This window comes from Carcharodon carcharias, chromosome 12 (genome assembly GCF_017639515.1).
Source record: "Carcharodon carcharias isolate sCarCar2 chromosome 12, sCarCar2.pri, whole genome shotgun sequence".
Taxonomy (NCBI): Eukaryota; Metazoa; Chordata; class Chondrichthyes; order Lamniformes; family Lamnidae; genus Carcharodon; species Carcharodon carcharias.
The window spans coordinates 57,537,070-57,562,067 of record NC_054478.1 but is presented as its reverse complement, the minus strand read 5'-3'; the positions used below and the strand labels follow the sequence as shown (position 1 = coordinate 57,562,067).

Here is a 24,998-nt window from a genome sequence, read left to right as displayed (position 1 = left end):
ATTCAATGTTAATTCTTTCATAGAACAGGATGAGATAACTGGCAAGAAGTTAAGGGCACTGTCCTTGGAAGAACTAAAAGGTGCAGCTAGGTGGAGGTGGAGTTCCGCCCGAAAACCAGAAAAACTGAAATTTTAAAATGGGTGGCAAAACATCTAGAGGTGGAAGTTGAGGACACCAGAACAGATAGATTATTGGCAGAAAGATTAAGTTTGGAGCAGTGGAAATTGGAACAAGAATTTGAGGAAAGAGAAAGACAGGCAGAAATGGGAAAAAGAGGGAGAGAGGCAGGAAGGAGGAAAGAGAATTCCAGGAAAGAGAAAAGGAAAGGGAGTTAAAAATAAAACAGCTCAAGATGAGAAGGAAAGATCCTACTGTGCCTGTTGAAGACACCCCTGGTAAGAGAACCACCCCTTACACATACTTAGGGGTTGAGGTATTCAGGTTTGGCCATTTGATGAAGACAAGGTGGACATCTTCTTTATCTCTTTCTAAAGGTTAACACAGCAGTTAAAGTGGCCACCCAACACTGGTCTTTGCTGTTGCAGAGAAAGCTGACAGGAAAAGCTCATGAGGTTTACTCCCTCTTGCCTGAGGAAAGTGCAACAAGCTACAAGGCAGCAAAAAAGGACTATTTTAAGTGCGTACCAGTTAGTGCCTGAGATGTACCTTCAGAAATTCCGTCCCCTCAGGAAACAGCCTGACCAAACTTAACTGGAATTTGAATGGCTTAAGCAACTCACTTTTGACCAGTGGGTACAGGTGCTTAAAATTGAGGCCATCTACGAAAGGCTTTGTGAAATAATTCTCCTTGAGGAGATCATACCCTTTCCAATAAGAACTCACACAGAGGAACAAGATGTAACAGGGGCCAGACAGGCGGCAGCCTGGCTGTGATTATGAGCTTGTCCACAAACCCTCTTCCCAAAGGAAACCCTTCCCTAATCACCACCAACTAACTGAGAAGGATGGAAGTTGGGAGAGTGATAGGAAATTGAGCACCCATAGGAGAGGAGGGACTGCTGGACAACCTGCACTGCTGCTTTTAGTGATTTATGTCCTGTATTCTTTGATCTCCTTTGCTCTTCTACTTCATTTAAAACTTATCATTCAAGCAATGCTTGGCCTCCTTATTCTCCCTGCCAAAATGCAACACCTCACACATCTATATCGAAATTCATTTGCCAAGATCAATAACGTCTTCTTGTATGTTGTCACATTCTTCCTTTGTATTAATTTCATCCCCAGTTTGATTTTTTCCTACAAATTTTGAAAATGTACTTTTGACTGCAGAGTTCACATAGTTCATGTAAGTTGTGAACAACAGTTGTCCCAGCACCAAACCCAGTGAAAACCTCTTCCCAACTTTTGTCTGAGCAGCTGCCCTTACCTTTATTTCTGTTTGAGAGGCAGAAGAAATATTAGCACCTTGGAGGAGATAAAGTGAAGAACCAGAAGGCATATCTCTCGTATAAAAGATTGAAATGTAACAGAGAGCAGAGAAGCTATCTGGCAATGAATGGAAACAGCCAAGAGGAGATGTTGTGGAAGCACACAGTTTATTAAATGTCACAGATAAAGTTAATCCACAATAAAACTCCCAGGTACACCAGGACCCTGGAACAAATAAGTATGATTAAGGGATAATGCCAGTAAGAACTTTCTCATGCAAAGAGTGATTAATACTTGAAAGACTTCTGGATTGAGGGTAGGAGAAAGATTTTGAGAAGTATATAAGTGTTGTATCCAGGTAAATTAGCTAAGATGGGAAAAATAGCCACCTTTATCAGCATATGTCTTGTGCCCATCACCTGGTTCTACTATGTCTAAATCTGCAATTATCTTAATATTTTAATCAGACTTTTTTTTTGGGGAAAATTCCCATTGTCTGACTTTCAGTGAAGCAAGATCTCAACTGAGGAAATTGAAAGTAAACCTGACGAGATGGAACAAGAAAATGACAACAATGAATTGTAAGCTTGCAAGTACTGCAGAAGTATTGTAGAGCTCAAGCCTCTGTGTTTGAAAGTCATTGGGTGCCTTCCAATATATTATTATTGGCTCAATAATTTCCGTAGCAATTCTGTAGAAATTAAATATAGCTCAACAAAAATCTTACCATCTCGTATCGGGCTCTGGATCTTTCATTCTGAAATCTGGCGAATTCTCGCCTATCATGGATAGTGACAATCAATTTCCAAATGGCAAGCAAGGCAATGCCCACTGCCAAAATACTACCAACCACTGCTAACAATACAGTTACTGGGTCAGTTTCACTCGCACATTCTGTAAAACGAGAACAATTCAGTAAATAAAAGGATGAATGAATAGGTCTAGCTCATTCTGAAAATGCAGAATTCAAACTCTAGTACCACGCAATAATCACTCAGTTTTATGTTTGGAACACTTCTCTGCAAAGCATTATTGCCACTAAGAAATATTTGGAAAAACTACAACTTGGCCCTATTTAGCATCTTTGACATAGCTAAATCTCGAAAGGTGCTTCATGGAGTATAACAGGTGTTGATACGGATTCTTTGTGAGGGAATTAAGAAAGGTGAGCGAGGGATTGCTTGAAGAAATGGGTTTCAAAAGTGAAATTATTTCTGATAATGGACAGGTATGGGGTTTGAACCTCAGCTCAGCATCAAACATGACTATGTACTGCCTCATTAGGCCTCAGAAGGTAGCAAGGGAGAAGGATGGAGTCAGTGGCAAAGAACAGTTTTTAACATGGACCAAAAGCTAAGGCTTCAGTCTTTCTAATATTCAATTATATAAAATTCTAGCTCATCCACATGTTAATATCAGAGAGGTAGTCTGAGAGAACAGTGATTGCTATGGGCTGTAGGGAAGTAATGAGAGTGATTGAATTGGGTATTGTCAGCATTCGTTTGGAAGGGGAACCATTTGCCTAAAGGTGACATCAATGAGGGGAGAACGTAGACAATGAAAGGGAGGAAGCCAAAGAGGTTAAATCTCCAAAGTGATTTTTTATAAATAAGACAGGAAGCTATTGCTGAATATATTCCTGCTGAATTTGAAAGATATGAGTGAGAACCCCACGAGGGCAGTCCAATGGTGTAAGACACCATGGAGATATCGAGGAAGGTAAGGAAGGACAAGGTAATCACAAAGGATATCAATGATGAATTTGACCAGGGTGATCAACATGCTTTAGAAACAGGACTGGAGGAATTCAAACAGATTTGAATGGAAGGCAAAAATGGAACTTGGTATTGATGACAAGAGTAGGAAAACCAGTTAGAGAGATGGGGTAGCAATTGGAGAGGATGGGAAATGATGGAAGGTGCTAACTGCAACTTTTAAAGGGTGGAGGGATAGTGCCATTGCAAGGGGAGAAATGTTGGCAAGCACATGAACTAAGAAGATTGACTAAGGGATCAGCTGCTTGATTAAAAGGTGGCTGAATCATTGGGGATAATGCGGAAAGGGGATTTAAAAAGTAATGAAAGAGTGGTCAAAGTAAGGCGAATGAAGGATTTTAGAGAGGTCAGGTAGAAGGTAGGGTGGTGGAAAAGAGGAGGAGGTGGTGGAGATTGAAGGGTAAATCGCTCCAACTTTGAAGATAAAGAACAATTCATATTTTGTGTTGCAGGTGAAGATAGAAAGGGCTGGGAAAGGGTTTTTTGGAGATGATTTATCATGAAGAAAATGAATCATGGATTGTCCTTGCCTTCCAGAATGATTCTAGAGTAGGGGGAGGATTTGTACCATGAAGACAGAGGTGCAATCATGGTTGATTTGATACAGGTGGATGATGAGATCATGCACCAAATATGCTTAATTCTGTAACTCTCAGAAGCTGTATCCAGGGGAGCAGCAGCAATGGGAGACAAGGAGCTGGATTTAACAGGGAATCATATTCCCCACCACTAACCCCCCTCCCCCGACTAAAAAGTCGGCTGGGAGCCCGCCCACTAAAAATCCAGCTACCCTGCAGCCATTTTACACTGGGCGTGTGTCAACTGGCTCAGGGTGAGACTTCCATCTCCATCTGGGGAGGAAGTCCCACCTTAGAGTGCTGCAGGTCCCAGCAGTGTCAGGTTTGAGCAGTGGTCACTGCTCGGACTACAGGCAATCCCCAAGCAAGAGGAGGTTATGGAGCCAGACTTAAGTCTGGAGCATTGGCAGGGCCTAACTGGCAGGCTCCAGCTATGGAAGAGCGGGTTTTAAAGGCTGGGGTTGGGGGGTGGAGTTGGGCGGGAGGGTTAAAGCGGTGATATGACCTTGAGGGTGGGTGCCTCTGATGGGCAGGAGGGACCCCCAAAGAGGACTCTTCCCTTCCCTGTCTTGTCCAACACCAGTCTGTGCAGTAAAAGCTGCCACATGGCTTGGGCCTCCTCCTGCCATGGGTAAAACAACAGCCGAGGCAGAAGGAGGTGCTTAAGTGGCCATTAATTGGCTGCTTAAGGGCCACAATAGGCCCAAGGGTGGGCAGCCTGCCTGATGCCGCCCCTCTTGTCCCTTAAAAAAAAACAGGTCTGGGGTGAGTGGGAAGGCCACGTGCTGCATTTAACAAGTCTCCCCACCTTCAAACATAGCAGGAAGGGACATAAATCCAGCCTAATGAGTCATTAGGCAATACAGTGAGTCATTTGATAGAGCTGAAAACATTGACAACAAATTGAGGAATGCCATTGCCCTAGTGCCATAATCTTGTGAGTTGCAAATATAGCTGAATAACAAAAGACATTGATTCACTACTGCATGTGTAAAAGCTCAATCAGCTGAAATATGTAGTGACGTACTATGAATTTACATCTACCTTTACTTTTCAGTTTTTATTATATGTATACACACACAATATATATCACATCTGAAAAACCTTCCTGCCTTGCTTATTTTCTTATTTAGCAGCAAGCTCATTATAACAAAATAGCATGAGAGACTGTGAGGCAGACAAGATTGACCAGGTGCATGTGGGGTCTGTGTTGTGCAACAGAGAGTGAGAGAGAACATAAGTATGTATGATGAGTGAGAGGAAATGAGATCGAGGCTGTATGGGAGAGAGAGAGAATTAATAAAAAGCAGAAAACACACTAACCTGGTTCCTTCAGAGCAGTAAGGACAGATTTTCCACTGACATGTTCTGAATAAGTAAACCTCATGACACAGTCATTTTCAGTTTTGTATAAGCACAGGACTGCATCCTGATCATCTGTTTCTAGAAAAAGATGGGAACAATCTTTAGGCCAGTAGTAGGAGCCAGCTCCAATTCTACAACTCCAACAAAATGGGACAGGCTAAAAGCCCCATTGTTTTCTGTGAAGCACAGAGTCAAAGGGCATCAGCTATCTAATTATACTTAATAAGAAAAATGTTCTTTTTACTAGTTTCTATATACTGTTGGTGCTATTTCAGTTTTCGTGCAACTTTGCAGTTTTGTCAAGTTTGCATGAAACAGACTTTCTATGCAAACATCTGCAATTCATTAGGCTTTCAAAATACACTATTGAAATTGCATGGAGTAGCATGCAAAAACAAAATCTGCCTTCACAGAAATGCCATAACTTTTCCAGACACACCACTCTAAGTGAAACCATTTCAACCAAATTAAGTGGCTTCCTACAAAAAAATGTTTTGTTTAAAATGCAGATTTGGCCCATTCAAGGCATAATTCCAATTTCTAAATGCAAAAACTTGTGTTTTAATCATTTTCTATTAGTTGCATGCCATTTAAAAAGTGCATTTGAATTGTATTAGAATAGTCTAATTATCGATGGCTAAGTCTAATTTTCAATGGCTAAGCTAAAGTGCAAAAATCATTGGTTGATCATTACAGATAGGACACTGAGGTTTTAACTTTTATTACAATCACTACAATAATTCAGTCATTTTGATGTGCATTCTTATGATTTCTTTAATGATAAACAGCACTATTTTAAACTTGTCAGTAATTCTGCGTGACTTACTACCGTTCAGAAAATGTAACACTGGCCATAAATCAAACAGTATTTATGCTGACACAGCGGCAATGGCTTTCTGCCAGTAGTTGGAAATTGGGATTTAAGGCTGTTAGTTGGTGGCTAGGTCCAATTAATTACTTTGTGTGCACGTATGATTCAGGTTCAGGGGTGAACTATATGGGGTATATAATATGACAAATCCAGAATTAGGGTAAAACAATAATATTTGTATTCATCATGCAGCTGTTGCCCTTGCAGAATAAAAGAGACTGAACCTGAGCCCAATGAAAGAATTGTGTATAAAGAGTTTTTGGTTTTCTATATAATCACTGAAAGAAGTTTGTGAAATATTAGAATGTTAACTAAATGAATCAGTTATGGGTTCCAGAATCTTTCATTGCACTTTATACTTATAAAATGCACTGGCATCTCTATCTTTGCCCTTTCATCTGTTGCACAGTTACATTATCCGTTCTCTGAAGTTTACTTTGAAATGCAAAGGGATCCTGTACTTTTAGAATAAAATCAGAAACAATAGGCTTAATTTTGTGGCGATGACTTGGGTCCCACCCACTGGTTGGAGAGCCAGTGGGAACCATGCGTTGTCTTTCCACGAGAAGCCTGACACTATTCTGAGGTGATCAGACACTTAACTGGACAGTGTCAGGTTTCCCAGTGAACTTATGCCACAACAGGGCAGAAATACCGCCTCTGAGAGATGCTAGCCAATCAAAGGCTGGCAGCTTTACAGGGCTGGCCACGTCACTGGGAGCGGTGGTCATTGCCGATATTGAACTAAGGCCTACCCAGAGGTTTGGGGATGGATCCTCCAGAATAGTAAGTGGGGTGAGATGAGATGGGGGGGCGGTGGCGTTAAGGGATTGACAGTAAGGGTAGGGGTGTAGCTTCCCAATTCCTGGTCCCTCAACAGGCACAGAGTGCCTTTTAATGAGGGACACACCTAGAAGGTTGCTGACAAATTTCTAGTGAATCTCTTGCTTGCTGCTAGCTGAATACCAGTGGTGGTGGGATGAAGCCCTTAAGAAGCCATTTAAGGGCATGGATTTTCACCAAGTCATGATGACTCGGGAGCCTTTTAAATTGGCAGCTGGGACCCGATGCATGGGGGCAACAGTTCCCTGGTGCATTCCCCATGGCAATGCCTCAGCCAGAGTCAACTTGCCTTTTTGTGAACTTAAACATAAATTTGGAGGATAATGGTTCCCTGGTGCATTCTGTATGTCAACACCTTGACCAGTCAGAGTCCACTTGCCAACATACCACCACCCATACCTCAAGCAGTATAAATTGTTGTTCCCTTTGAAATTTAGCATTCTTGCATCTGTCCTGATGGGTGCAAGATGAAAAGTTCCAACAGCATGTCTTTTTTTTTCAGCAATACTCTTTATAAGTAATTAGAGTAATTACATGTTGCTTTTTTTACAAAGAGAGACTAAGTAAAGGATTTACTTACTGAGGATGTCCACTGTCAGGATCTCATCCTTGCAGAGTTTTTGACAGGTCTGATTGTCAGCCAGTCTTCCTGAGTTAAACAGTCTGCAATCTATACACTCCCTGTAACAAATAGTGACATAGAATTATTCTTTCTGATTTTCACAACATGAAAAATCAAGGAGAGCACTCTGCAGTCAGATATATCTTTATGAAGTACCATATTCTACGCAAACATTCAAAATGAAGACAAGAGCAATTTCTGTAGATGTTAGACTTTAAGCCCAGATATTTTATAATGGGGTCAGAAGACAGGTCAAACAGATTAGAGACAGCAAAGACTTGGATAATAACAGAATGGTGTGTAGGCTGAATTTTTGTACTTTGCAGAATGCCTCTTTCTTCTTTGACAGGTTCCCTGCACAGAAGTCATGAAGGGTTTTCAAAATTCCCACATTTTTCATATCATCAACAAGGAAATGGCTTTTGGACTTTTATTTGAAACTAGACAACGAGAGGAGACAGAATATGCATTCTTCGCTTTAAAACAATCAACACGAAACTAAAGCCCATCAAAATCTTGCATAATCGCTACTAACTATGGGGGCAGGAAGACCACAATCAATGCAATTATGCAAACCCATCAATACTCCACACATACAATGGCTTTCAGTTCAAGACTAGTTACGGGGGCAGGAAGACAATGATAAACATCACGCAAGCCCATTAAAAACAAGACAACAATCACCTGGGGAAGCCCACCAAAATCAAACAAAGAACTAACCTTGATTTGGATTGAGATAAGAAATTCGAGAAAAAAAAACAGTATACCTGGGCCAGCAGATCTGAAGTGAGCAGTTTTGGGCAGGGACACAGAGGGTGAGCAGTTTTGAAAGCTGACACAGGGCAGTGAGCAGTTGGGAGCGGTTGAAGCTGAGTTTAAGCAGGGAGCTGAGCCAAGCAGGGAGGAGATCTGGAGGTTTGCAGGCCCGCAGGCAATGTCACGGAGAGGGGCATGGGGTGGCTGACTCAACCGAAGACAAGGCCACAACCGCAGCCCTCCACGAAGATCGACCACCCACAACTGCGCCCTCCACCCAACTGAAGAACCTTCGCTGATTCCACGGACTAGGACCACGTGGGGATGGCTGGCCCCAGAGGACACAAAGAGCGTACCCCAAAACTGCAACCAGCTTACCTGGCTGGATTTTGAACTGTCAAGGAACCCTGGTTGGTGAGCAAGCATGATTCCTGACCTCTCCTAGTTCAATTTTGTTAGGTTTTGGGGGTGGGACAAGGGTAAGGGGATTAGTAACATGATTTTCCCTCGATATGCCGTGAGTTCCCCGTTCTTAACTAAGTGTACTTTGTAGTCTGTATAATCTCAGTGTAATCCTCATGTTATAAATTCATTTGTGACTTCAATAAACACAGTCTTTTTTTTCTTGCACCAAAACCAGTTGTCTGCTGCACTTTGTCACAACCCCCAAATAAGTCCAAGGTCTAGAACCCAGGGAGTGGAAGCAATTCGGATCGCTCAGAAGTCAGAGGTGAAGCTGACACACACCACCACCTCCTACAGTCAGCCTGATTCACAAGTTTGGCTTCTAATTGTGCAGGAAGAACTCTGGAGCAGGTCGCAGGCCACAGGAGCAGACGACAGGTGCTGGTAGGTTCAATCCTTAACCCGGAGGGTTCTGATCCCCAGTTGTGAGACACTCTGTCTGAGGAGTGGGTTAGGCTGGGGGGCAAAATTTGGGGAACTGTGGAGAACAACTCCAGTTCTCCATGGCCTTCAGGCAGTGCTGTAAGTTCACACGCCTTCTTCCTGAAGTGAAGTGGCTTCACTTCCCTGACACTGCTGTCCTGCACTGAAGGCCTCAGGAACCCGCTGCGCTGCACATTTCACAGCTAGCCTGGGTCAGAAGGTCAGGCGAGAAACGTGTAACACCCAACCAAGGTAAGTAAAAAAAGAGCAGAGTGGCAATCCAACAGTGACTGCCACTCCTCAGAGGTTCTGGCCCATTATCGCCGTTACAAAGTCTGTGGTGGTGAAATTTGTCTTATGCGCTGCCACACAATGAAAACAGCGAACCAGCTTTCCACTCAGTCCAATTTCCTTTTCCACTGAAAGCAATTTGCCCTTTCTCTGTTACAAAGCATTGCATTTTTTTTTTTACAATTTTCTGCAAAGAAATATCCTTCTAACCACTCTTCTTTCTTAGTGACAATCTTTATTCCCAAATCACTGAATCCCCAACATTATCTCCATCAAACCCCTTCATCATTTTAGAAACTTTTGTATGAAATCTTTTCTTAGGATTCTCTGCTGCAGGGAAAATAGACCCAAATTTAAAGTTTCTGCTCTTGATGATAGTTTTCCATCAGTTGTATTAGCAGAATAAATACACTCTCTCTATGACTTTTAGTAATGGGTCACTCAAAGCTGCAATACTGTAACTATGCCTTTACTTGTTTGCTCTCACACTTTCAAGGAATTAGTTATTCAAACTGTTGGATCCTTGGTCACTAGTTTAATTGGACTAATGGGTCCAGGTTGCACACTTGTTCTTGGATGACCAAGTTGGTACCATAGACATAGCAGATCAGTAGACAGTTCTTATGTAGAACATATTCTATTTACTTACAAAGCAGCTCAGCAGCTTCACTTGTGTGCTTACAACTAAAACCCTGTTTCTACATTACAGACTCTTATTCTAGACTACTAATTACAGACTACAGACTACTAAGGTAGCTCGCACTACTCTGTCAATGGATAATAAGATCATGTGATCTTCTATTATAACATTCATCTTCAAGGTATACTACACATCAGATTACCACATTCCTCCCCCTTTACTCAGAAATATATTTTACAGTTACAATTACAATTTTTCTCAAAATATCAAATTATTTACACAGATGAGTGGTTTACAAATTCAGTCTTTCTGGGGGTTTCCTTATGTGTGTAGAACGTCTCAGCCCTACAGCTTCAGATGTTTTGTCAGGAACCTGCTTTTCTGATGCTGTCCAAACATCAGGTTCTTTGATGGGCACCTGCAAATCTGTTTCCTCAACTCTTGCGGGTAAAACTCATCCTTCAAACACATCTTACTCAGTTGAATTCTTTCAAAAGGAGATGTTGATGCAGTCATGAACGCTGGAGGAATCATTTCCTAAGACTTTGTTTCTCTCCTCCTTATATGATTTATATGCCTCCGTATGATTCGGTCTTCTACTTTCATGTGGTAAGAAAGAGGTCCAGTGACTGCACTTATTTCACCTGATAACCACTTAGGTCCTTCACCAAAATTTTTCACATATACTGTCTCTCCCACGGTAAACTTTTTGTCACGACTATGCCAATTATGTACAATTTTCTGATTTCCCTGTGACCCCTTTCCACCTTCCCCCCTAAATTTGGAGTTACTAAGCTCAATCTTGTTCTGAGACGGCAGTTCATCAACAATTCCACAAGTGTGACACCTATTGTCATGTGAGGGGTGCTTCTTTAGTGGAAAAGAAAAAGTGCTAACTTGGTCATTATGGAATTGCCAGTTAATTTCTTCGTACCATTTTTGAATGTTTAAACTGCTTGCTTGGCCAGTCCATTCAAAGAAGAGTGGTATGGTGAAGATTTTATATGAGTATTACCATTGAGGCTGATAAACCGTTGAAACTCAGCATTCGTAAATGCTGTCTGATACGACCATTTCTGGTAGTCCGTTGATGGTGAAACTTTGTCGTAGCTTATCAATTGTAGCCGAAGATGTTGGTGACTTTACATTATATATGTCCATCCATTTTGAGTGAACATCAACAATAAGGAGAAACATTGTTCCCATAAAAGGTCCCACATAGTCAATATGCAATCACACCCATGGCCTTCCTGGCCACTCCCAGGAGCTCAGTAGCTACACTTGTGGTAATCTGATGAGTAGTATACCTTGAAGAAGAATGTTATAATAGAAGATCACATGGTTTTATTATCCAATGACAGGGTAGCGCGAGTTACTTAGTTTGTAGTCAGTAATTAGTAATCTTGAGTAAGAGTCTATAATGTAGAGACAGGTTTTTAGAGCTGCTGGAGGTAACTTTTACACTTGCTGACGCTGCATTTAACTTTTCACTAAGCTTTCTATTTGTCCTTCTATTCCAGGCCACCATAGATAGCTGCATGCTATGGTCTTCATTTGGGAAATATCTGGATGTGCACTCTGTAGCTCAGTTAACAAAGGCTTTTGTCCTTTTGGAGGGACGATCACTCAAACTCCCCACATAATAAGATACCATCCTGGCTGGTTATCTCATATTTTCCGTGAAAATATGGTTTCATTTCATCAGATTCCTGTTCTTGTGACCAACTGTGAAGAACTTGTTCTGTACTTTGGATAAGACTGGGTCTCGACTTGTCCAATCTCAGATCTGTCTAGCACATACCAATGATGAATCTAAGAAGTTCAATAATAAAACAAGTTCTTGAGGAACTGGAACATCCTCATTATTTTCTTTCAAAGGTAAACGATTAAGTGCATCAGCATTTGCAATCTGATTTCCAGGCCTGTGGATGAAAGTATACTCATATGCTGCCAGAATCAACACCCATCTCTGTATTCTTGCTGAGGCTATAGGTGGTATAGCCTTGCCCTCACTGAACTATCCTAGCAAAGGCTTGTGGTCCGCAATGACAATAAAATGACAACCCGTGTACAAACTGGTGAAAATTCAACAGTTCTGTTGAAGAGTCATACAGACTTGAAACATTAACTGTGTTCCTCTCCGCAGATGCTGTCAGACCTGCTGAGTTTTTCCAAGTATTTTTGTTTCTGTTTTGTTTTTTTTTAGAGTAGGTAATACAAGGGTGTCAGTTCTGTCGACAAATTAGGCAAGAAGCATCCATAATAATTGATCATCCCCAAGAATGATTTGAGCTCAGAGGTGTTCCTTGATACTGGTGCCTCTAATGGCTCTCACTTTTTCTTCAGCCAGGTGGAGGCCCTGTGCATTCACCTTGTGACCTAAACAGACTACCTCTTTCGCTTGGAACTTGCACTTTTCTTTTTTTAAACGCACTCCCACTTAAAAACTCAAAACTTATTCCAAGTTTGCCAAATGCTGCTTTTCAGTAAGTCCTATTATTAGAACGTCATCAAAATAAACTACAACATGAGGCAAACCTTGCAGTAAATTCTCCTCTGGAATATGGCACATGCCGAGGATCCATCAAAAGGCAAACACGTATATTGGTACAACCCTTTGTGTCTATTAATTGTGACAAACTTCTCTGAGGCCTTCTCTAACTCCAATTGTTGATAAGCATGACTTATATCAAGATTCGTGTAGGCGGTTCCACCTGCCAACTTAGCATACAAGCCTTCAACTTTTGTATAGGCTGTCTGTCCAACTTAGCCACTTTATTGACAGTCAGCTTGTAGTCTCCACAAATTTGAACACTTTGGTCAGGCTTAAGTATGGGGACTACTGGTGCTGCCCATTCTGAGAATTGCACAGGTTGTATAACTCCTAGTTTCTCTAATCTATCCTATTTGGTGTCTACTTTTTCCGGCATTGCATAAGCTTCATAAATCGGGGGGTAGAGTCTGGATCAACATGAATTTTTCTTGTAGCCCTTGGATCTTCCTGAGTTCATCTTGGAAAACTGAGGCATATTTTTGTAGTAGCTCAGGTAACCCAGTGGCTCTCAGTTGGAAGATCTCAGTCCAATCCAATTTAGTTTCTTTCAGCCAGCTTCATCCAAGGAGACTTGGCTCCTCACCTGATAACACCATCAAGGGTAATTTCACTGATTGACTTCCATATTGTACTGTAACCCTGCTTATGCCTTTGATTTTGATGTCTTCTCCCATTTAAGTTTTCAATTTGCCATCTGTTTCTTCCAAATTTAATTTACGTTCTCCATGATCCATGTATTTAAAGGTATGCTCACCTATCACCGTGGTGGAAGCTCCTGTGTCCACCTCCATTCTGTTAGGCCGATTATTCACCCTCACAGTTACATAGATTGGTTCTGTTCTTCCTAATTTTAATTTATACAATGAATAAATATTGAAATCTGATACTTCAGGCTCTTCCATGTTATGAATCTCAAGGGTTTTTTTCTTTTGATTGAAAGTCTGCCTGATTCTATCCTTGTAATGTCTAATGAGGTGTCCGTTTTGTTGGCAGTAAAAACATTTGACTTTTTTAAACTTCTATTCATTACAAGGTTGTCTGCTTCCATCTCTGTTATCATTATTTCATGTTTTCGTTGCTAAGTCACTTCTTTTTATTTGTCTGAAAGCTGTGGCTGCTTCCCACTTCTCATCAGAGCTGTACATTTTCGTGCCCTTTTTGGAGGACAGCGTGGAGGACAGCACCATTTTGCACCCCCTGTAATGCTTTCGAGTCACTCACTGCACCTTCCATAGCCAGTGCTATTTCCTGCGCCTTCTGAAAATCCAAATTTGTTTCAGACAGTAATCTCTTCTGAATTGAATCTTCATCTATACCGCATACCAAACGACCTCTAAGCATTTCATTTATAGATGTACCAAATTTGCAATATTCTGTTAACTGTTTTAGACTTGCCACATAACAAACAACTGTATCCCCTGGGGCTCTATTTCTTGAATTAAGTTTGAACCGTTTCATCGTTACCAAAGGCTTGGGCTGGTAATGATTCCTCACAAGGTTCACTAAATCATCAAAACTTTTCGAATCTGGGACACTGGGTGCCATTAAACTTTGGATCAATCCATAAGTCTTACTCCCACACGTGGATAAGAGGACCGCGGGCCTCTTCTCCCCTGCAATGTCATTAGCTTGGAAAAAGAACGCAAGGTGTTCAACATAATGAGACCAACCACCTACTGTTGGGTTGAAAGGATCAACTCTTCCAAACTATGACATGCTTCAAGGGGACTGCTTTCATGGTTAGAACAGAAATTCTACTTACAATTACCATGCGAGGTACGGACTGATCTCAGTTCACCTGATTTCTTCCTCACTTTTTTTTGCTTTTTTTTTCGTCCTTCCTTGCATTTTCTTGCTTTTTACAACTCATCGCCAGTTTGTTGCATCCTTGGTCACTAGTTTAGTTGGACTAATGGATCCGGGTTGCATGCTTGTTTCTGGATGACCGAGTTGGTACCATAGACAGAGCAGGTCAGTAGTCGGTTCTGATATAGAACACATTCTATTTATTTACAAAGGAGCTCAGCAGCTACACTTGTGTGCTTACAACTGAAACCTTGTCTCTACATTACAGACCCTTAATCTAGACTACTAAATACTGACTACAGACTGTTAAGGTAGCCCGTGCTACTCTGTCATTGGATAATAAGATCATGCGATCTTTTATTATAACATCCTTCTTAAAGGTACATTACACATCAGATTACTACACAAACTTAAGTCTCCCTGTTCATCTACAGCTTTCTATTGAGCACACACCTGCACTCTTTGCTTCTTTTCCCTGAATTGATTACCCCATGCTTGGAGTTATAATGAGATTATTTTTGATCTCAATAACCAAGGTGGACTCTAATGATGCCTGGAGCAACAGGAAATTATTTCGACACCTGCTTATATTCACAAAACTGGAGAAAAAATTTAAAAATTGAAGACAAAATCTTCTAACAGCTGAGGCAAATCTAACATTTTTGCAGGTAAAACTGAAAAAGCTAGTATTTTTTGCCTTCCCCAGTTCCCCTGAAAAGTTCTGGTAGTGTAAATGGGCTTCTACCAAAGTTCAGATGGTTGATCGAGAGAACCCCTAAAGATATTTAACCCATGCAGTAGAACAGCACCTTTAAATAGCTATTAAATTATAATGAGCAAAACTCAAAGACAGACCACCATCTTTTACTGGAAATGACTTGTACTGGGAATCAATTGGTGTGGTGTAACTTTCTGGTTAATGCAGTCAAAGTTGAAGCTTGTGTTCATTTATTCTGAACTTTATCATGTTCTCTGAATATGAAAAAAATCTGGCAAAGCACTGCCCTCCAACTCTTCCATCACAGCTGTGAAATTAAGAAACCATCCAAAAGACCTTAATGTCAATCAATGCCATCCTCTAGGCACCTTTCTCAAATCTATATTTCTAAGTTTACTCCAATAAAAGCAGTAAGGAGATCATGTGTAAAAGAAGGATCAGGTTGCAAATGCATATAGCACAATAATGCTGCTCTCTGTGCTGATTATGACTTTTCCATTATCAGCCTAATGTGAGCCTCCAGGCCTTGAGAAGTGGGTGGAACAAGTCTGGAGCACAGATCAAATGATGTTTTAGGGAGGTGAGTTCATCTATTTATAATTTTGCATTCAGGCCTTAGAATAAATGTCATTGAATTCTCAGGTTGCTCCTTATTTTGAGGCAACTTCAGAAAGTTTGTGATGAATGGATTGTTTCATATTCCTCAACAGTGCTTCAGCAAAGATCAGCAGATCTGGAGACACGTGCCATGAGACATTAATTAACCCTTCCTTGTGGGAGGCAGTGGCGTAGTGGTATTGTCACTGGACAAGTAATCTAGAGACCCAGGATAATGCTCTGGAGACCTGGGTTTGAATCCTGTGGCAAATGGTGGTATTTGAATTTAAGCAATACAAATTTGGAATTAGGAGTCTAATGATGACCATGAAACCATTGTTGATTGTCGGTAAAAACCCAACTGGTTCACTAATGGCCCTTTAGGGAAGGAAATCTGTTGTCCATACCTGGTCTGGCCTACAAGAGACTCCAGATCCACAGCAATTTGGTTGACCCTTAAATGCCCTCTGAAATGGCCAAGCAAGCTACTCAGCCATATCAAATGGCTAGAAAGTCAATAAGAAATGAAACCAGACCACACGGCATTGATCTAGACATTGGAAACGACAACAGTAAACTCAGCCCTTTCAACCGTGCAAATTCCTCCTGATTAACATCTAGGGGCTTGTGCCAGAATTGGGAGGGACTAGTCAAGCAACAGCCTAACATAATCATACTCGATAATGTCCCTGACACCATCATCACCATGCCTGGGTATGTCCTGTTCCATCGGTAGTACAGGCCCAGCAGAAGGGGCGACACAGTTGTATACAGTTAGTAGAGAGGTGCCCTGGGAATCCTCAACATCGACTCTGGACTCCGTGAAGTCTCATGGCATCAGGTTAAATGTGGGCAAGGCAACCTCCTGCTAATTACCACATACCGCCCTACCATCAGCTGATGAGTCAGTACTCCTCCACATTGAACAGCATTTGGAGGAAACACAGAGGGTGGCAAGGGCACCGAAAGTACTCTGAGTAGGAGACTTCAATGTCCATCACCAAGAGTGGCTTGGTAGCATGACTACAGACTGAACTGGCCAAGTCCTACAAGACATAGTGTCTAGACTGGGTCTGCAGCAGGTGGTGAGGGAACAAAAAAGAGGGAAAAACGTATTTGACCTCATCCTCACCAACCTGTAGATGCATCTGTCCATGACAGGATTAGTGGGAGTGGTCAGCACAGTCCTTGTGGAGATGAAGCCCCGTCTTCACACTGAGGATACCCTTGTGTTGTGTGGCACTACCACCATACTAAATGAGCAGATCTAGCAACTCAAGACTGGGCAACCATGAGGCATTGTGGGCCATCAGCAGCAGCAGAATTGTGCTCAACCACCATCTGTAACTTCATGGCCCAGCATATCCCCCACTCTACCATTACCACCAAGCCAGGGGATCAACCCTGGTTCAATGAAGAGTACGGGAGGGCATCCCAGGAGCAGCACCAGGCATTCCTAAAAATGAGGTGTCAACCTGGTGAAGCTACAACACAGGACTACTTGCATGCCAAACAACATACGCAGCAAGTGTTAGACAGAGCTAAGCAATTCTACAATTAACGGATCAGGTCTAAGCTTTGCAGTCCTGCCACATCCAGTTGTGAATGGTGGTGGACAATTAAACAACTTTCCAGAAGGTATTTGATAAGTTGCCACATCAAAGCTTATTACAGAAAATAAAATCGCATGGTGTTGGGGGTAATGTTAGCATGGCTGGATTGGCTGGCTGATAGAAAGCAGAGAGTATGCATAAATGGGTGTTGGATGTGATGAGTGGAGTCCCACAGGGGTCTGTAACTGGGGCCTCAACTTTTTACAATTTATGTCAATAACTTAGATGAGGGGACTGAAGACAGGGTAGCTAAATTTGAAGATTACACAAAGATAGGTAGGAAAGTATGTTGTGAAGAGGGCTTGAGGAGGTTGCAGATGGATATAGATAGGTTGAGTGAGTGGGCAAAGATCTGGCAAATGGAGTTTAATGTGGGAAAATATAAAGTTGTTCACTTTTGCAGGAAGAACAAAAAAGCAGAGTATTATTTAAATGCAGAATGGCTGCCATAATTGTGAGATGCAGAGGGATCTAGGTGTTCCAGTACATGAGTCACAAAAAGTTAGTATGCAGGTACAGGAAGTAATTAGGAAGGGTAATGGAATGCTTTCCTTTATTATGAGAGGAACTGAACATAAAAGTAAGGATGTTATGCTTCAGTTATATAGGGCATTGGTAAGACCGCACCTTGCAGTTTTGGTCGCCTTATTTAAGGAAGGATGTAAATGCATTGGAGGAGGTTCAAAGGAGGGTTACTAGATTGTTGCCTGGAATGAGTGGGTTGTCTTACGAGGAAAGATTGGACAGACTGGGCTTGTTTCCACTGGAGTTTAGAAGAGTGAGGGGTGATTTGATTGAAGTAAGATCTTGGACGGCCTTAACAAGGTGGATGTCGAAAAGATGTTTCCTCTTATGGATGAGCCCAGAACTAAGCGACACTGTTTCAAAATTAGGGGTCGCCCTTTTAGGACAGAGATGAGGAAAAAATTTTTTCTCTCAGAGGGTTGTGTGACTTTGGAATTCTACGCCTCAGGTGGTGGTGGAGCGGGATTATTGATTATTTTAAAGGCAGAGGTAGATAGATTCTTGTTAGGCATGGGAATCAAAGGTTATCGGGGTTAGATGGGAATGTGGAAATCAAAACACAAGAAGATCAGCCATGATCTTATTGAATGGCATAGCAGGTTTGAGGGGCCAAATAGCCTACTCCTGTCCCTGTTTATGTTCCTATGCTCAATGGAGGAGGAGGCTCCACAAATATCCCATCCTCAATGATGAGAGAGCCCATCACATCAGTGCAAAAGATAAGGCTGAAGCATTTGCAACAATGTTCAGCCAGAAGTGCCAAGTGGATGATCCATCTCGGCCTTCCCCTGTGGGCCCCAGCATCCCAGATACCAGTCTTCAGCCAATTCAATTCACTCTGTGTGATATCAACAAATGGGTAAAGGCACTGGATACTGCAAAGGCTATGGGCCCTGGCAATATTCCAGCAATAGTGCCAAAAACATGCTCCAGAGCTTGCCACGCCCCTAGATAAGCTGCTCTAGTACAGCTACAACACTGGCAAATAATCAACGATGTGGAAAATTGCCCAACTATGTCCTGTACACAAAAAGCCGGACAAATCCAATCGGGCCACTTACCGCCCCATCAGTGAAGTGATGGAAGGGGTCATTAACAGTGCAATCAAACGGCATTTGCTTTGCATATCAATAACCTGCCCACTGGCACTCAGTTCGGGGTCTGTTAAGGTCACTCAGCTCCTGACCTTATTACAACCTTGGTTCAAACATGGAGAAAAGAGCTGGACTCCTGAGGTGGATGAGAGTGACTGTGCTTGATATCAAGGCAGCATTTGACTGAGTGTGGCATCAAGGAGCCCTAGCAAAACTGGAATCATTGGGAATCAGGGGGAAATGTCTCCACCGATTGGAGCCATACCTAGCACCAAGGAATGTGGCTGTGGTTGTTGGAGGTCAATCATCTCAGTTCCAGCACATCACTGCAGGAGTTTCTCAGGGTAGTGTCCTAGGCCCAACCACCTTCAGCTGCTTCATCAATGGCCTTCCTTCCATCATAAAATCAGAAGTGGAGTTGTTTGCTGGTGATTGCACAATGTTTAGCACCATTTGCAACTTGTTAGGTACTGAAGCAGCCCGTGTCCAAATGCAGCAAGATCTGGACAATATCCAGGCTTGGACTGATGAGTGGCAAGTAATATTTGTGCCACACAAATGCCAGGCAATGCCCAATTCCTACAAGAATCTAACCATCGCCCCATGACAGTCAATGGCATTACCATTACTGAATCCGCCATTAACAACACCCTGGGGGTTACTATTGACCAGAAACTGAACTGGACTAGCCATATAAATATGGTGGCTACAAGAGCAGATGAGAGGCTAGGAATCCTGTGGTGCGTAACTCACCTTCTGACTCCCCAAAGCCTGTCCAGCATCTACACGGCACAAGTCAGGAGTCTGATGGAATACTCTCCACTTTTGTGGATGAGTGCAGCTTCAACAACACTCAAGAAGCTTGATGCCATCCAGGACAAAGCAGCCCACTTGACTGGCACCCCATCCATAAACATTCACTCCCTCCACCACCAATACACGGTGTGTACCATCTACAAGATGTACTGCAGGAACTCACCAAGGCTTCTTCCAAACTTATGACTTAAACCATCCAGAAGGACAATGACAGCAGACATGTGGGAACACCACCACCTGCAAGTTCCCTTCCAAGCCACTCCCCTTCTGAGTTGGAAATGTATCGCCATTTCTTCAGTCACTGGGTCAAGATCCTGGAACCCTCTCCCTGACAGCACTGTGGCTGTACCTACACCACATGGACTGCAGCCCACCACCACCTTCTCAAGGGCAATTAGGGATGACAATAAAGGCTGGCCTAACCAGCAATGCCCACATAACATGAATAAATAAAAGAAAAAAATAATTAGTGAATAACTTAAAAATCTGAAGTACACTTCCATGGCTTCCCACATCCCCTCAGTACTTTGCCCATATGGCTTTACTTTATGTCTGATCTTGATTGTGAGTTTGGAGATATTCAGTTAGGAAGAGCAACATAGCAAAGCATGATCCTGTAGGGTAACAATTTTAGACATTACCTGTAGTGAGGATCAGCTGGTTGACTTCATTCTAACTAGTTTACAAAGGTGTTGTAGCACTCTTCACCCCCCCACCACCCCGCCCCCCCCGCACCCCCCCCCCCCCCCCCCCCCCCCCCCCCCCCCCCCCACCCCTACCCACCCACCCACCCACCCAATGCAGCTTAAGCACAAACTGTGGTTCAAAGCTAGACCTACTGATCTGGATAGTTCAGTATTACATAACACCACGGGCAGGATTTGCTGGTCCTGACCTAAGTCAATGGACTTTTGGCTGTTCTCCAAATTTTCCGGTTTCACCCGTGCCAATTCCCACCCATCTCCCCACTAGATCATCTGGGGGTCCACAGCAGAATTCGATATTACTATGTATGGATTTTTTCTTTAATTGAGTTAAGCTGAAAAAACTTTGCACTATCAAAATGTAACAGAAATTGTGAAGGAAAAAGCATAAGTAATACTTGCCTAATTTGGATTTGTCAGTATATAGTAGGGCCTTTCTATTTAATAAAAGTGTTCAAATCGAGCGTTCCTTTAAACTAGAGCACATATGAAGAACTTGTATATTTGGCTAAACAGACTGAACGGGTCTGATCTCTACCTTTTCATGCCACAGGCATCAGGGCAGGTCGGACACTTCTCACAGGTATCCCCAAACGCTCCAGGTTCAGTGCATGAACACTGGCCACATGCACAGCTTCCTCTGCCGCTGCAAATTTGCCCATCATCTGAGAGACATGAGTTTATTTCTGTTGAACAGTTGCAGTTGTCCCCAATCCAGCTGGCATGACACTTGCATTCACCGCAGTGACACTCTCCGTGCCCTGAGAACAGAAGAAGGCAGAATGAAATATTTGACACCAGTTAATAATTACTCTGTAAGAAAGATTAAGTATGAAAAGGAACATTTGAAACCTGTGACAACTTCATAGCAACACAAGTGTTCACTGGGCAATGGGTATGCAGATGTTCAAAGCTATTCTTGAAACCAGCCGAGAGGAAACTTACTTAACTGAAGGAGACTTGTGATGAATTCACATCCAAATATGTATATCCTTATACTTCTCTGAAACCATCATCCAAATTTTAACAGTTGCTGTGCTTATACAATGGCACTGTCACTGGCATCAGCTCCTATTTCAGCAGCACCAGGGTATTACAAACAAGGCATCAGTAATGACTGCCAACACCCTCATCAGGTGATTTTGTGCACACTGCTAGACTCTGTGCAGCTGCTGGAAAATATAAAAGGCTACTGCCAGTGGCATTGCACATTGCATGCTACCATATCTTCTGTCACTGACACTGTAATCAACCTTGGGTGGATTCTGGCGTACGAGAAGGTAACATTTATATCAGAAGCAATATGCACAAAATTAACATGGCAGAGAAAGACATTCAAATAGCTTGAAAGGTCTGCTAGGTTCCTTTGATAAACTTACAGTCAGATGGCCCCAGCCATCCTATTCTGTTTCTCCTATTAACACGTTAATTATCATTTTTTTGAGCTGAGCCAATGAAAGTCAAATTCACATTCAAATAAAAGCGGATGATACTCAATGAAGTTCAGATTTGTGTGATTTGTGGAGTGCTGCTTTTCAGAATGGGTTTTGAATGACTCAAATTTGGAAGGTCGAGTATTTTTAAGGATTTCCGATGCAGTCAGACTTGTGAGATTTTCTATTGCATCCTTATTTTGGAAATTCCACTGAAAATGAGTGAGGGAGGGAAAGGAGGAAGGAAGACAGCCTTACACTTATTTAGTGCTTTTCATGACCAGTAGACATCTGAAAGTGCTTTACAGCCAATGAAGTACATTTTTGAAGTGTAGTCACTATTGTAAAGCAGGAAACGCAGCAGCCAATTTGCGAACACCCATAAACAGCAAGGTAATAATGACCAGATAATCTTAAGTTTTTTATGTTGATTGAGGGATAAATATTGCTCAGGATACTGGGGATAATTCCCCTGATCTTCTTTGAAATAATGACATGGGATATTTTACACCCACCTGAGTAGGCAGATGGAGCCTCGATGTAACATCTCATCTGAAAGATGGCACCTCTGAGTGAAATGTTCCCTCTATACTGCACTGGAGTGTCAGACCTGATTTTTGTGATCAAGCCCTTGAATGGGACATGAACCCAGAATCTTGTGACTCAGATTGTGCTACCACAGCTGACAAGACAGCTGCTCACTCAGTTCCAAATGTAGACCTTTATCTAAAATATGCCTCTCTATACTCAACATCTGCTAAATTGTAGATACTAGAATTACAGGCGTGTTCCTCAAGAAAACAATACCATGTCAAAATGAGTTTAATTGATATTGGGGTGACCAATTACACTCCCAAAACTGAAATCGTAAACATTTTACCTGAAACTTGATTTGGGTTTCAGTTGCTTTGGATGCTCCCAGTCATGTTCTGTCACTACAGGTTTGTTAAGCTAGCAGCAACAATTTCCCACCTCTACCCCAAGAGACAGGCATGGCTGCACAGGTGGGAATCCCACAGGATGTCCACCGCAATTTGTTAAATAACCACCAGCCTTGAAAATCTGCCTGGAATCAGCCCATGGCTGCAGATTCCATGCATACCACCAAAATGGAAAATTCAGCCAAGTCAGTCCACACATCTGTGGAGAGAGAAACAGGGTTAAAATTTCAGCTCGATAACCTTTTGTCAGAACAGTCACTGACCTGAAACAATGGGCTGGATATCCTCAACGTGGGTAGTGGGAGTCAGAAAACTTCCTGGCTCAGCCCACCCACCATGGGAGAAAGTGGCAAGAAAGATGCATTTTTCATTGTGTGAGGTTGGGTGTAGGCTGCAGCTGTGCCAGCCAACCCAGGAGAGTTCAGAGTCAGCCATGGGGGCTGCCAGGTGCTGAGGCAGGTTGTTTCAAAGGCACACCTCGATATTGTAGAAGTTTAATCCAGTTATAATGAAAAAAAGGCACTCTAGCCCTCACCCGCCCACATGCTCCCCTTGTCCCATACCACCTCATGAATTCTCACCCACCCGTTATGGCCCCTCATGCCCCATTTCCAAGGTATGCCCCCACACTGACCCCCATGGCCCCTCATGCAAGATTTTCCCTGGCCTCATTATGCATTCTTGGCTGACAACCCAGAAATCCATTAGTATCCTCATACACCTGAGCCCCAGGGAAAACATTGCTTGATTGACAGCTCTGGCTCTCTGATCTCTTCTGTCAATTGCACAATGTTTACTTACACTAGATAAAGAGATTTCAAGTGCTTTCAGTTTCAGCTATTGATACTTTAAAGGGTCTAGGTGATTGCCATTTTTATTGGCCTGTAGTAAAAAAAAGTTTTCTTTTAAGGAAGTGGAAAGTTATCAATGACTCCATGAAAACTTTGGAGGACTAGAGGGCATGCCTATCCCCACAAAAGAGTCGCCAGGCTGTGAGTGCAGGTTGTGGGCTTGTGACCTGAACCAGCCTGCACCTTTATAAGACACTTCTGAAAACTGGAAACCCTGGGAATAGGGTGGGGAGTTCCAGAATATCGTTCTGGTCGCCATTTTCATCCCTCCATGAACTCTCCCCGATCCTATGAAAATTCAACGCAGAAACTCTGTTTCTCTTTCCTCACATGTTGTCTGAGCTGCTTAGCATTTCCAGCATTCTCTACTTTTTATTTCAGATTTCCAGCATCTGTGGTACCCTGCTCTTGGAAAATTTTGCCGAAGAGTTTCAAATCAGACCATTGCAGGAAGGAATATCTGCAGCCATTTTGACAGATAGGGTGGGGACACTGTGGGTGGTGGGATTATCACTGACCAGACATTTAACTGGACCAACCACATAGATACTGTGACTACAAGAGCACTTCAGAGGTTGGGAATTCTGCAGTAGGTATCTCACCTCCTGATTTCTCAAAACCTGTCCAATATCCACAAGGTGTAAGTCAGGGATGTGTGGGATAAACTACCCTCCAATTGCTTGGATGAGTGTAGCTTCAACAACAATCAAGCAGCTCAACACTACCCAGGACAACACAGCCCTCTTGATTGGCACCCCATCCACTACCTTAAACATTCACTCCCTTCACCACTGATGCACATTGGCAGCAATGTGTACAATCTACAAGATACACAACAGTAATTTTCCAACAGCATGTTCCAAACACATAATCTCTGCCATCTGGAAGAACAAGGGCAGCAGGCAGGTGGGAACACCACCACCTACCAGTTCCCTTCTAAATCACACACCATCCTGACGGGAAATATATTGCCATTCCTTCACTATCACTGAGTTAAAATCCTGGAATTTCCTCCCTGACAGAACTGTAGGTATATCTGCACCACATTGACAGCAGTGGCTCAAGAATGCAGTTACCACCATCTTTCAAAGACAAATATGAATGTGCAATAAATGTTGGTGTTTTCAGCTGCATGTACATCACATGAATGAATTTCTAAAAATGTTTGCACACCTAAAGGAATCAGGAAATGATCCCTGCAGCTGAGGATGAATGTCTGAGGATCACTAGAAATTGGTTCTCCGGCTGCACCTAAATAATGACAGAGAGCCATTTATGCCTGTCACATCTCCAAAGGCAGCTTGCCTGAACGACACTTTGGACAACC

General features: G+C 42.5%; 1 protein-coding gene across 2 annotated transcripts in view; it reads right to left on the bottom strand.

Annotated features, from left to right (window-relative positions):
- Positions 1–24,998, bottom strand: part of itgb5 (integrin, beta 5) — a 191,541-nt gene that overhangs the window by 2,632 nt on the left and 163,911 nt on the right. For both annotated transcript variants that reach the window (XM_041200573.1, XM_041200574.1), the window contains 4 exons: positions 20,985–21,207; positions 7,403–7,503; positions 5,067–5,186; positions 2,118–2,284 (listed from right to left, as the gene is read on the bottom strand). In XM_041200573.1, the coding sequence (XP_041056507.1) occupies positions 2,118–2,284; positions 5,067–5,186; positions 7,403–7,503; positions 20,985–21,207 (611 nt within the window). The remainder of the gene's footprint in view (positions 1–2,117; positions 2,285–5,066; positions 5,187–7,402; positions 7,504–20,984; positions 21,208–24,998) is intronic.